Raw genomic sequence first — 14819 nt, forward strand, 5'->3', positions numbered from 1 at the left:
GTGTTTTTGTTTTTGCAGAGAGGGCTTGTTGGAAAGAAGCAGTAGGGAATAGATGGCTAGAAAAAGTTAGTTTGCATAGTCTTGGGAAGAGGCATTCCATGAATAATGCAGAAAATGGAATGATGAGAAACATTTTCGGAAAAAGATTGCTTTGTGGGGTAGACAACTTCATTTATTCCAAAGAAAAGGCAACTCACACATCTTAGCAAACCAGTAGGATTGGCTCAGAATAATAGGTTAAATTACTTCACCTCTCAGCTGTCTCTGATCTTAGGGGCCCAAGGCACATCAGGCCACACTGAACAATTGGGCAGCCTGACACTAATTTAAAACACAGGCTCAAAGTATTGGTTCACTCCTTAAATCAATTACTGCATCTATCTGGAGACTTTTGTTAGTGAGTTTTATACGTGGCAAATAGAGTTAGCAAAAAGGACATACGGTGAACGCCATTTTTTTTTTCTGCGCAACAGTTATTATGGGTACAACAGTGGGAAAGACAGAAATACATTGTTGTGCGAGCAAAGTTCAAGTGAGAAGAGGGAATACACAGATATTTAAGATAGATCTAGTCTTTACTGTGCATGTTTACTTAAAGCAGCAAAGGCTCAATCCAGTGCCCATGAAAATCTATGGAAGTCTGCCTTTTGAATTCACCGGCTACTGTTCTGAGCCCTTTGCGCTACTGTGGATTGAGTGTGGTGGATTGTCTTTGAAAAGACACAAAGGAATTGTGTAAGTCTAGTGGTTTGGCTCTGAAGGCTCAGCTGCCAGCTGAATGCAGGTGATAGTTTCTGGGAACCTGTAGAAACATATTTTTTTCCGATATCTGTCTTCTTGAGAGTCATTAATACAGTTCACAGAGATTTTATCCCATTTTGTGGCAATCTAACATTTCTACAGCTGCTCTAGTTTATCACTTCTTTTGCCAGCTCTCTCTAATAGCAGCTCTTCCGTATCCAGATCGTCACCAGAAATTCCCACAAAAGCACCTATAATGTTAGTTACTGCTGAAGAAGGAATTAATTCAGTTTAATGGGTATAATTTGGAACACGGTTTGGATACATTCAACTTATGTTTTAAAAATGGTGTGTAGTTACCCAGATGCAGTGAATGCAGGTTACTTAAGAGCACTTTTGGGATAGAAAAAAAAAAATAGTCAGCTGCACTGCTTCATGCGTTACATGTCTCTTCACAGGTGGAGCTTACTGGTAATAGCATTTATGAGTACATACATCCTTCCGACCACGATGAGATGACAGCTGTTCTTACTGCTCACCAGCCTCTTCATCCTCACCTCTTACAAGGTACTTGTGTGATCTGTGATCAAACTACCACTGAAAAACTAAAAAAAGTAACACCTCTAGGCTGAAATGTGACAAGTTCATATTTATCTGATATGAAGCTATGTACGCAAATGGAGCAGGAGCATGAACTTGAAACTGTGACCCAGGATTTTGGTTTGTTGTAGTAAAGGGAATAAGGTATCCTAGATTAAATAATGCTTTTCATGCCATGGAGTCCATGCAGTTTTAAACAGCTTTTTAGATTTTGCCCAGTGGCCATTTCGTCTCTTTTATTTTGTCATCACTGCTGAGGTTGCAGGAATGTTGCAATGGTCTAGCTGTGCACAGCTGCAGCTGTGTGGTCTTAGTGGAAAAAAAAAGAATAATACATTAGGCAATTGGGAAATAGGAGGACACTTTTAACGTTTTAAAAACAACTGTTAAATTTGAAGCTTGGACAAAAAGCCAGACCTAATACCCTCCACTGTAGGAAGAGCAAAAATGGGTTTTGTGAACGACCTATGTTTAGCAACTCTCATTAAAAAAGTGATCTCTCCAGGAGAATAATGTCCTCTTGCCTTGATACTGGATCACTGATTCACCAAGCCTCTCCACACATCCTGTTCAGGTGCTGCAGATGATTCACCCACGTGTACCCATACAGCATGATGCTAAGCTGGATGGAGTGTCAGGGAAGACAGCAGAACTCTTATTGATTATGTGAACGCCTGGATCAGACTGTCCACCCTGGCTGTGCTCAGCCACCACACATAAATATTAACAGAACCCTTTGTCTATTAAGTTGTTACTTCAGTGTTGTAACTACTATATAACTAACAAAGATATGCTCATCTTTGTACTATCTTCTTCAGTAGCTTTTGTTTCCTTGGGGGCAATTCTTTGAACTTTAAAATATCAGAAATAATCTGACTCCATCATGTGCAATGTGCTTTCACATATATTTTGTAATTGCTTAATCAGTTGCAGCTCATGTCCAGCTAGTTTTTACTGGCCTTCTTAAGGCACAGCTCCTAAAAGCATGAGGAGCTTTGGGTTCGCACTACAATTCTGGTTAGGATCAGGCATTTTTTTTGCAGTTCTGGTGCCTGCAGAGAAGTTTAATGTGCCTGGAAGCATATGTACTGCTCTGAGTGGTGTAAATGGAAGAATTATCTTAGCCTCCTTCTCTCTTCTTCCTCCCCAAAAAGGTTGTCTTGCGTACCCCTTGGTGTCTTGAAAAACAAACTCTTATTTTTCTTGGACTCTTCTGATTCTAGTTGTTACTTGACTTTTCATAGTTTGCTCATTCCTCTGTCAGGGATTTTTTTTTTAAATGTTGACTTTTTAAAAAAAATTTTTTTCCTTTTTCCTACCTTACTGATAAACAGAGGGGATACCTCTGGTATAAATCCATGACTTCATGCAGTTCTGCTGGTATCCAGAATTCGTAGTAAAATACTTTTATACCCACTGTCTTGACAATAGCAATAGCCTCCTGTTTTTGTTACAATATTTTTTTTTAAAATTTGTCAGTTGGAGATTTTTTCCAAATTTAAAGTCATGGGCAACTGATTGGAATTAATTTCTATGTCAAATGCAAATAAGCCCACAGCTCTTCCTGTTCTCTGTTTAGTATCATGACTCTGGTTTACTAGAAGCAGTGAGACAGCACACTAGTACTGCAGTTCCAGAAGTTTTTTTTTTTTTGATCAGAACTAGGTACTGCCTGTTCCTTGCTTACATTTGGATGTCTCTGGATGCTTATCTTGCCTGTTAGCATTTGTTTCCTGAAACAATCAGGTCTCTCTCATTTTAGCTACTTATGGTCAAATTCTTGATTTCCTTAACAAATTCTCCTCACCACATGTGAAGTGTAATTTTGTTCTGGTTGTGTTTGAAAAGACTTTACACACAATTGAAACTGTTAATTTCAGTTTACTTGCAACGGTTTCAGTCTGAAATTCTGCTGATGGTATAATTAGCCCCAGATATATGCCTTGTTCTCTGTAGCTTTCTTTACCTCATTCTACACAGATGCTGTTTGTTATTAGCATCAAGCTGTGGTTTCTCAATAGTGCAAAGGTAAAGGAAAATTTACCTTGAAATGTGATCCATTTACATATGTTTTATTTTGTGTAAAATTTTGTGTAGCAGAGGAGATTGATAAAAACCTCAAAACAGCAGCATCTTATTTGGATTCCTAGACTTGGAGAAGATAAATAAAGGAGTTCAGCTGTGTTTTGGTTTGTGTAGGGATTATTTTATGCAAACCTTACTTCTGCGTGTCTCTTCCCCGTACAATGCATAGAGCGGGTGTCTTAAAATATCCAGAATCCATAGCTAAATCTTTTTGAAATGAACAGAGTGATCAAATATTTATTTATATTTGTCTTCCCTGTGCCAGTAGTTCCCTTTTCTGCAGTGTATACATTTTATACATATATATCTTGAGGTATAACCTGAAACTACCTGGCCCACAGAAATCAAAGCAGGTCTCCTATTTTTCTTCAGTGAAGCCCTGAAACCTATTTAATAAATGACAGGAATGAAGCAACTTCTGTCTGTACCTTAGTAGATATTTTGAATATTTAAATAAAACGTGGAGTTCTACAAGTAACTTAAGACAGAGGGAAGTTGAGTGAAAGCAGCTTTATTTTCTAATAAAAAGGAAAACAGACTTTTTAAAGAGCATTTTTTGTCATTTCAGTTTGATTTTATCTCTTTTTAATCTTTTAAAACACGTCTGAATCATCAAGTCACTGGGTCGAATAAAAACTTTCCTTTTATAACTTTATTACATTATAGATCTCTCCAATCTGTGGTATTACTCAGGAATAAAATCAATATTGCACTGCAGACACAGACATTCGTAACACAAATTTACAGCTTGGCTCATGTAACTTTACTTGCTCAGGATGTGTTCTTCAGCTAATTCTCAGATATGTATATACATTTTTAGTTCAGTTGCTATTTCAGCAGTTGTAGCTGGATGAGATCTGTTACGACCGCAATAAAATCACAAATGTGAACATTTTTATCTATACTTTGTGGTATTCTGTTATTGGTATTGAATAACCCGGAGTACAGATTATTTTTGACCTCCAGTTTTACAGTCTGAAAATTTTGATGCTGTCCCTTTAGTTATTTCTTCATTTGCTTTTAATCTTCCTCATTTTCCTTCATTATTCTCTTCAAACCTTCCCTTGTATTTCCAGTGCTTCATCAGTTCCACAGAAGCTTTTCTGAAAGACCAAACAACATGAGAAAGGTGGAAGCCTTGTAGCTGTTGAGCTTTAGAAATCTTATTTGCATGAGTTTTATTTCTCAGGAAAATGCAAATTATTGCTCACTGCATCAAATCAGACATAGTGAGGGTTTATTTATACAATGCCCACTGTCACATTGTTTTTCTTCAGATATCTCAGTCTGGTAGTCAAAAAATGATATGTTAGTTAAAAGGCATAAGCCTTCTTAAATTATAATTTTTAAATTTTTTGAAGTTTGCCCTGGGCTTCCTAAAGTTTCAGGTACAACAAGGCACATCTTCAAACATAGAGGGTAGATACGTTGTTTTTTAAAAGACAGTGAAAATTCTTGAATAATCACATGATTCCTGAAGCTGGGACTTCATAGCAATATTAAATGTAAAAAAAAAATCGGGAAAATGGATGTTGGTGAACTAGCTATTGTGTCACCACTCTGTAGATAAGTCCAATGTGGCACTATAGCAAGTTATGGTAAGGAAAGCTTTTGGGGCAAGAAACTGGAAGGCAGCAACTCTGAGAAGCATCTAAAGGTCATAAAGGACAAACAGCTCGGTGTGAGCTCCTGTTGTGAAGCTGTGGCAAAATGGGGTAATGGAAAATCCTTGTGCATAAAAGTGGGGGAATAGTGAACAGGAATAGCAAGGATGAATAATTGTATTCTTTATACAGTATTAGTGAAATGGACACTGGATTTTTCTGTATAATTCTGCTGTCCACTTTAAAAAAAAAGGCAAATCGGAGAAAGTACAGAAGAGAACCACAAAAATGATTGACGGACTGGAAAGGCTTATAATGAGAGATGAAAGAACACCATCTGTTTGGTTTATCAAAAAGAAGATTGGGAGGTGACTTGATTACTGTGTGTGCATACTTCCAAGGGAAGAAAATACTGGGAACTAAAGGACTGTTTTAGAAGAAAAAACATATCAAGGACCAATGTCTGTGAACTGAAACCACAAAAGCTCAAATTAGAATAATGCATGCATTTATAACTAGGAGTTTGATTAACCACAGGAACAAAATACTGAAGGAAGCAGTGGTTTCTTCCTCTTTTGATGTCTTCAGATCAAGGCTGTATGCCTTTATAGAAGATACTCTTTAGGCAAACAGAAGTTACTGAGCTTAGTACAGGAGTAACTGACTGAAGTTTAATGAACTGCAATGTACAGGTTACACCTATGATCTAATGCTCCTTTCTGGCCTTTAAAGTCTACAAGCTATGACTCAATGAAAGCCATAAGCCCCATGATCTGTGGAGGCTTTGGAGAATTTCAGCTTTAACTTACAAAGTCTTTAAGCTGCCTTTTTACTTGCACGACCAGCATTGAAAATGTAAAGCAATATGTACTGATCCCTTGCTATAAAAGAAGCCAACAGCTGGACTCTCTTTCTGAGGGTAGCTGGGGTGGGGAAAAAGAATAATCTCTCTCACATACACATTAAGGTAGGGTATGCCTCAGCGAATGATCTCACATGAGTCTTCAGGCCAACTTTGCAGCAGTTGTAACAAAATGAACCCATTATATTCAACTGGGATGGGTTAGCAGAAAAAGGAAAAAAAAAAAGAAAAAAAAAGAAAAAAGAGAATAATTTGATATCTTTTCCAAATGATGTGTACTGGCTGTGCTCAGATCTCAGATGACTTCACTGGCCCTTCACGCCTTTCCAAATATTGCTTAATGTATTTCTGGTCTGCAGCATTTTAGTGTGTTCTGGCTTAGTTTTGTACCTGTGAAGAAGCCTTACACCTCAGTTTTGCAGTCCCTATACCACCTGTATCTGTTGCACAGGCTGATATCAAGGTTCCTGGGCCTCTATCCCAAGATATGCAACACTTAACTAACAGGAATGTGGGAATTGTTTCATGGTGTAGGGCTGAGAAACTGATTTCTTAGGATGTAGAGAAGTGATTTTGATGCATGCTGTCTTTCCTTGAGCACTTACAGTTCTGAAAGCTTTTCTTTTCTGTTTCTTCAAGTAGCGGAACTAACAAACTGGGTCAACTGGATGAGATTCTCCTGCTGGGGCAGAAGGTTGTCATCCAGCAGGGCGGTTGGGCTCCAAAATGTGGGGATGATGTGGTAACAGTAGTTTCTGAATCTTGGAAGACTGCAAGATTACATTTATGGCTGACTGTAGAGACTAGTGCATGCTGCCTGTCTCCCCTGCTTCGTGCAGGAGACCTAGTAGGTTGTGGCTGTGGTGCCATGCAAAATTCTGCCTAGCCAACAATAGCTCCAGAACTTCATGGAGGCATGTGAGGGGTTTGCCCCTTTCCTCACCTCACATATAGCATAAAACTAAATGTCAGGCTAGTAAGCCTAAGCTGCTACAGCTCAGCAGCAAAGCATTTTGGTACTAGCATGGTGGCAGGTACAATGCTGGCAGAGATTTGTGAAGCGACTGTCACAAAGTGCCTTGTCCAGAGGTGATAAGCATTTTGAATGTGACTGAAATAGTGGCTGGCTTTCAGGGACTGAATGTTGAGGATTGCACCAGGATTATTGACTACACCCAGCTCCCCCTAGCATGCTCTTCAGAGGAAACAACGTACTGACACTAGCTGGGAAGCACATACTACGATAAGTCGGGACCTTAAGTCCTCAAATGGTGTGGCTGTCAAAAGTGTGTCTGTACCAACCACTTTTGCAGAAAGTTTTCTTTAACAGTTAGCAGCATAGAGTGGTAGGCTTGTAGCAGGATAGTAACACTTGCAAAACCATCTGGAGGTTTTTGGGAAATGCTGTACCTCCTGAACCATATCTATAAGAATAAAAAAGGAAATTTTTGTATGAAATATCAGGGTAGTGCAAGCTGGGTATGCCTAGTCAGTCCACCTGTCATCATTGCAGCTGAATACAAGCAAGCAAGCAAGCAAGCAAACGAAATAAGAGATATTTGCACTGTAGGTTAACTGAGACGAGCAATTAAGCAATGTTGAGAGGGATTCAGTGTTGTGTGCTGCTCTTCCATGTGTGTATTTGGAGTCAGACATTGTGTGGTTTTTATTGGTTTCATATGCTTTTTCTGAGATTTTAATCCTTCAAAACATCTATAGCTTCCCAACTTTTGCTGACTTGCACACCAAGGCACGGTGTACTAAAAGCAGTTTGTTAACATTCCCCAGAGCAGACAAAAGGAAAGAGAAATACTGTAGTTATTGTAGACATTCCAGTTGTCTGCTAACAACTTGATAATTCTTACATGATTAGTTACAAGCCTAATGTAAGTTACATAAGGAATGTGGAATACCTTGTGTCAGGCTTTCTCCACTCTGACGCTTTAAGGGCACTGTTTCATTCAGCTAAGAAGTAAATGTCAGTGCATACTTTTCCTCTTGGGAAAGAACATCTTCCCTACATACATTTTCTTTGATATTAAAAGAAGGGAATAGAAAATTGCACATCTGGAAAGATCTTTTTTTACACTAAGTTTTAAAGAAATTTTTCTAGTAGTACATACGCAAAAGACAAATGTTGATAGGAATTTTTGTTTTAATTAATTTAAAAATATTTTATAGGAGAACTGTTATTGAAAGATAATGGTTTAACATAGTGATCCTGTTACCACTGTTTCTTAGTGTTATTTTAAACTTGAGAAACCTAGAAAATGTTATTATTTTGGATGTACAAAAGTGGAAAAGAGGGCAGATGGCTGGCACCCCACTAAAAAATCTTTTTTCGTTGGTAATTAACAGTAAGATATACCAAAGAGAGTGGAGTGTCTCAGATTGAAAAAGCTACTCTTTTCCTTTCTGCCTAGTGTCCTGTTGAGTTTCTTCTCTAAGAAAAGTTTGGAAGCAACATTTACAGGAGCAAAGAAAAATTGGGCAAATGCTAGCAAACGGATGAGTTTGGATGACAGGAGTGAGACAATTTACCCCCTGCAGCATTGACAGGATTCTGAATACAGTCAGGACACAGAACAAACTGTTCAAATGGGGAGGAAATTTGGGCAGCTCATGCAAGCTTGGAACTCTAGGACAGAGGCTAACAACAGAACTGATTGCTTTCCTACCACAGCAAGAGCATTACCAGGGCAAACCAAGTCAGCCCACAAACTTCAGTTTTCAGCTTAGTACGTGCATAGGAACTTGCTCTCTCTTTATATATAATTTTCAATTTTGCCATGTAAGGCATTTATATTTTAGCATTCAACTGGTGCCACTCATTTGCTAAAAAGAAGATGAGTATTCTCAAATACTTAAGCCTGTAACCTGCATGTGTATATACGATGCTGCAGTGCAATAGGGAGAAGGGAAAGTATGTCTGTTTTATTCCTTCTCTCTTACTTGGAATCAGTTTTGACCACACATACCAAGGAAGGACAGGGGAATGTTGTTTTCATACATCCCTTTGCATGCAGTATTTCACTTTGCAGGATAGTTTTAGTCACAACCTCACTTTTGCACTGTTCTTTCTGGCATAGCGATAACAAAGATGGTCAGTATGCACCAGACTTACAGGTCTGACTCCTCATTTTCCAGTAACTCATCTTCAGGCCTGCTTCTGAACTTGTCATGAGGAAAGTCCACCAAAGGCACTTGCAAGCCCCTTCTCACGCTGGCCCTGTTGGTCAATCCTGGATTTCCAGCTTCAAGGACTACCTTAAAACTGTGTGTGCTATTATGCAAACATCTCTTGTATATGCCCTACAGTGCTTTTAACTCTTTTTTGTTTTAGAAGTTGGTGCCACACTCATTCAGAATTAAGGGATAGAAGTTGTGGCATTCTCTCTCCTGCGTCTCACAAAAGCTATAGCCTTGTTATGCTCACAAAAGACTAGCCAAGATACTCGCATGCTCTTTTAGTCAGCAGTGTGCTGTGTGGGACCCAGATGCTTTGCAGATTGCACAAGAATAAGAGTAGAACACGTGCGACTTTATAGTATAGAGGAGGTAAGATGAAAATAACCAACTGAAAGGGCAAAAATATGCAGAGTGTTTGAGGATGGGCAGTAAAGTGTTATCCAGACATGAACTTGTGGTATCTGTGTTTCCACCCTGTAAAACAGTCCAGCAGGGACATGGAGGGCAGCTTATCACACAGGCATGCCTTGTCTCCAGAGGAATGCACTAGCTTGAGGCACGCGCGTGTCTCCGCACAAGTTGGACGGGAGGGAAGGTAGAAGCAGGTGACCTCAAGCACAGCACTTTGGTCTAAATGTGCGCTTTGAGAATAGTTTTCATCTCCTACACTACAGCTGAAATTTGACATTGCACCCAAGCTGCCATGTAGAGCAAACGTATCTTCAGCTGTGTCAAGAGCTCCCAATTTTAATGCTGCTTCGTGTCTTTCGTAGTGACAGATGAGACACACATTCTTAAAACAGCGCATGGTGCACCAGTGTGCAGTTCGCATGCTGATGTATATTAATTTACAAAGTGGTTCTGCAACAAAACAATGCCATATTTTGCTAATGTCAAAACTTGAGAGCTTTGGAAAGAGATATAATAGTAGCTTTTACCTTAGAGAAAATAAAGGCATGAGAGGTGAAGCTGTGGAAAAAACTATGATGATCTTTTTTCTCAGTCCACTGTGCAAGCAGCATACAAACCACAGAATTTTGTGACTGTTTTCTTTCAAAAGAGATGAAAGATGGAGTGGAAAGCAAAGATGGATTTCATAGTTGCACCCCCAGGGATGGACAATTCTGGCTTCCATAAAGCTAACCATAATTTCACAGAAATGCTTGGAGAATCCTGTTTGGCAGTCATGTGCAATATGAGTGAACAAATGCACAAATTCTTTATCCAAAATAGCAAGATTCATTTTCTTTACCATGACATTTATTCTGTTTATGAGAGTAAGAAAATACAAATCTGTAAAATATAAACAGGCTATTTTATTCTTGGCTAGTGCTTGCAGTCAAACCATATTGCATGATATACTAAGCTAAAAAAAGAAAAGGGATTAACAGAGAAGGCATACTTTGTAGAAATGGTACACGGTGCTGTGAGAAAGAAATATATCTTCTGTATGTCCATAGACAGCAATGTTTTTCTATGTTCTCATTCACAGGTTCCTGTGTTTCAGCTCTATGAGGGTGTTAACATATGGATAAATTTGGGCTGGGATTTGAATGAAGCCATTTACTCTCTGCCTCATTTACAGCTTTTACTGAGTCTACTCAGCTACATTGTAGCAGTGCTTCAGGGAGGGAGCCTCTGTAAGATGACCAGGCAATATAGTAATATATTAGTAGAATAGAAAGATGTCTCTGAATCTGATAAGGGAAACGTGGAGTTTGGCTAAAAAATAAAGAGTGATGCATTTGAAATGGACATCTTGGACATGGATATGGACTCTGACTTGCAGTGCCTCTCCCTATAAAACTTATTATAAATGATACCTCAATTTTATTAAAATATCTGCTAGTAGACATACTGAAAAAGTCAGGATCTCAGTAACCTCTGTTACACCCTTCCAAAGAAGAGCAGCAGAAAAGAGAGCAAAATCTGCTCAAAGTATAGAATCATGTTGATCAAAACTAGTATTTTACTTGCATCAGTTTTCATTTCCAACTATTACCAATCACCCAGTTGGGGAAAAATGGAAAATTGGAATTCCAGGATAAAAACTGAGAGTCTCACAGGTCATTCTTAAAAAGATTTCAATAAAAGTTTGCGGAGCAGTGGGGAGAGGACAATCACTTTCAAATGTTAAACATTGATGCAGAGCAAACAAAATCAGAAATTTGCTATCATAAGTAAATCCGAGTTATAACAAATATTGGAAGTGGCTGGAATAGAAAAAAAGACCTGTGATCGTGTTCCACATAACTGGATAAAGAAAAGCACTATGCCAAAAATGGGAGGGTAAACATTTAGAAAGAACCCTAAAGCTCTGCTTTTCATCTCTAATTTCTGTAGTAGATAAACACAACTTCAATAAGTTCTGGGAAATGTTAAAAGCTGTACTAAGATGGCTGGTCCGCTTTTCAGGAAGCTATCATCAGAGCCTTTCAAGATACTTAGCAATTTAGAAGTGGGGGTGGAGGTTTCTTTTTAGCTATAGCAGCTATTGAGACATTTTCTTGACTCATCTTCTGAAAAAAGCTTGAACAGAAGAATGTACAAACTTTGAAAATTATTCAACTCACTTATGAAAAGAAGGATCAATTTCCCAATTATTTTAAAATTGGGAGGGGGAAACAAGTCACGTTCAGGTAAAGAGGGAAAATAGATGCTGACATGGAAAGTAAAGGGGAAGATGGGAAAAGCAGACCCATGCTGCAATAGTTACACCCGTAAAGGAAAACTGCGTTACAACCTTTCATCGCAATACACAGCTGTTTATCAGAATTATAGATGGCTATGGCAAATGCTAGAGAAGGTGCAATTAAACAGACAAATTTTGTCATATGTGGTGGACTTGCTGGAATAGTAGGTATTTGAAAGAAATGGTGCTGAGTAAGAGATACAACAACAGTGAAACCTAGTATGAGTTGCAGCAAAATTTGCCATCTCCATGTGGTGACTGCTCATTTTTTTGAAACCTCAAGTGGCTGGGAGAGGAGTGGCTGGAGAGCAGCCCTGCAGAAAGGGATCTGGGAGTGCTGGTTGACGCTAAGCTGAGTATGGCCCTGGCAGCCAAGAGGACAAACCGCATCCTGGGGTGCATCAAACACAGCATAACCAGCCGGTCAAAAGAGGTGTTTATCCCACTGTATTCAGCATTGGTGCGGCCTCACCTTGAGTACTGTGGTGGGCAGTTCTGGGCCCCACAATTTAAGAAGGATGTGAAGGTCCTTGAATGTGTCTACAGGAGGGCAACAAAGCTGGTGAAAGGGCTGAAGGCATGTCCTGTGAGAAGCGGCTAAGGAATGTGGGCTTGTCTAGTTTGGAGAAAAGGAGGCTGAGGGGCGACCTCATTGCCCTCTACAGCTTCCTGAGGAGGGGAACTGGAGGGAGGTGCTGACCTCTTCTCCCCAGTATCCAGTGACAGGACACATGGGAACGGTTCAAAGCGGCATCGGGGGAGGTTCAGACTTGACATTAGGAAACATTTCTTTACTGAGAGGGTGGTGAAACACTGGAACAGGCTTCCTAGAGAGGTGGTCGATGCCCCAAGCCTGTCAGTGTTTAAGAGGCATTTGGACAATGCCCTTAATAACACGGTTTAGATTTTGGTCAGCCCTGAAGTGGTCAGGCAGTTGGATTAGATGATCGTTGTAGGTCCCTTCCGACTGAAATATTCTATTCTATTCTATTCTATTCTATTCTATTCTATTCTATTCTATTCTATTCTATTCTATTCTATTCTAGCCTAGCCTAGCCTAGCCTAGCCTAGCCTAGCCTAGCCTATCCAGCTTGTTGTCAGTTTTCCAGTTTTTCAGCTTGCTTCTGGAAGCTGTAGTCAATGGGGCAATATAATATATAATACCTCCTGCAGTGACAAATGTGAATATACATATGAGATTGTTTTACTCCAATCTAAAATATCTCCAATACCACACTGTGTGAAGATACAGTTGTTTCAGTTCCAGGTGTTGTGGAGGCGCAGTTGGAAAGTACAGTTTACCATGGGAGACACTGCTATGGTTAATGAAGTCTCCTTTGTTTCTTGCAGCTCTAAAAATGCTGTTTTGTAAACACATTAAGTTACATCCGTACAAAAACGCACAGAGTACATACATGGAGATTACAGTGCTGTAATAGTGTTCTTTTAATCATTATCACTAATAATAATATGAAGTACATCCTCATGCAGATAAATGGGGTTTCTTTTGTAGGAGATGAGAACATCTTCACATTGGATCCGGTTCTATTTCTTATTCTCCCTTTTCATAAAAGAAAAAAAAAACCAAACCAAAATCAAAGCTGAGCAATATGTAGTTATCAATATCCATAGGGTTTGAATGGATTACTTTTTCTTCTGTGATACATAGGGAAGGCAAAAACCAACAAAGATTGTTATTAATAGGGTTTTTTTGTGTTAAGTCAGCTGGAACATCTCCGTAAGACATTTTGTTTCTCGTCCTTTATTAGCTGATGTCTGCAACCACTTGGTTTCATCTTTTCTCTATAACAAATAGACATAGTTTATACATAGATTTTTAACATTTTCTTAACACTTAAAGGAAAGGTGTTAACAGCACTTACAGTGATGCATTTATATAGTTAACATTTCAGAATAATTAAATACAGTGGTTAAGCTTCAGTTATTAGATGGTATGAATATCCTCTAATAATTAAGAAGGCTATTTTCCTTCAGTGTTGCTTACATTCTGGTTCAGTCATAACATTTTACTATTCATTATTCTCTCTCTTAAGTTTCATATATATGTGTTTAACCCACAGTTCTCTCAACCTTTAACTACTTAAGAACTGGTAGCACTTAATTGGTTTCCTCTCTGTTTCAAACTTCTTTTACCTTCTTGATAGCCTAAGATTCTTTCTGCTATTTATATGTGCTGTGCTTACATGTTCGCTTGAAAGAACACCAGTGATATCAATAATTACATTATTGTAATTATGTAATTGTATATGTAATACTAGGTCTAGATGCTTTATGTTGTTATATTTTTGCAGTTTTTCAAAACAATTCTGACTGATAAAATCACTTGAGTCTTAAGAATAATTGGTTACATTCACCTCTTACTTAAGCCTGAAGTGCTTATTTTACGTTTACTGTTTTTCTGTCTTCCCTAATTTGAGACTTTTGCTACATCGCTGCTTTTACAGTCATTCTGCTTTTACAGCAGGTGCTGGCTATTCATGCTGTAGGCTTTTTTCCTGCTTTAAAACTGAGCTTTCATGCCTACTATCTCCTCACAATTTTGTGATTAACCTCTGCAGCAGGACAGCATGCATTACTAATCACTCTTCTCACAGCTCATCTGATTTCTCCTATTTGAATATTCAGCATCTCCCTCTTTGCTTGCTAAACCTTTAAGTACCTCATTTTCTTCCTACATTCTCTTCATCAGAATAGACCATCTTAATTGCATCAGGTACAGCCTGGATGTGATATTTTAAGTTAAGTGTTGCATTATATTGATGGATGTATTAGCATCCAGCAGGATACCAGGGCTCTTTATTTCCCAATCAGCTTTACAATTACAGATTTACTTTAGTTCTTTTTTGCTTTGCTACCCCCTTCTGCTACTTTCAAGGGTATTGTGGAGTCACACTGGTAAAGGTATCAGTTAATATGAATACTAATTCACACTTTTCACAGTCTTGCACATCTAGATTCTTTATGTGAGGGTTTTGGTCTTACTGTCCCTTTATATTTTGCAGTCTCTTGATCAGGTCTGGAGATG

General features: G+C 38.7%; 1 protein-coding gene across 2 annotated transcripts in view; it reads left to right on the plus strand.

Moving 5' to 3' along the window:
* Positions 1-14819, plus strand: part of SIM2 (SIM bHLH transcription factor 2) — a 63688-nt gene that overhangs the window by 18725 nt on the left and 30144 nt on the right. For both annotated transcript variants that reach the window (XM_076353858.1, XM_076353869.1), the window contains exon 4: positions 1200-1308. In XM_076353858.1, the coding sequence (XP_076209973.1) occupies positions 1200-1308 (109 nt within the window). The remainder of the gene's footprint in view (positions 1-1199; positions 1309-14819) is intronic.

The sequence above is a fragment of the Aptenodytes patagonicus genome, chromosome 1 (genome assembly GCF_965638725.1).
Source record: "Aptenodytes patagonicus chromosome 1, bAptPat1.pri.cur, whole genome shotgun sequence".
Lineage (NCBI taxonomy): Eukaryota > Metazoa > Chordata > Aves > Sphenisciformes > Spheniscidae > Aptenodytes > Aptenodytes patagonicus.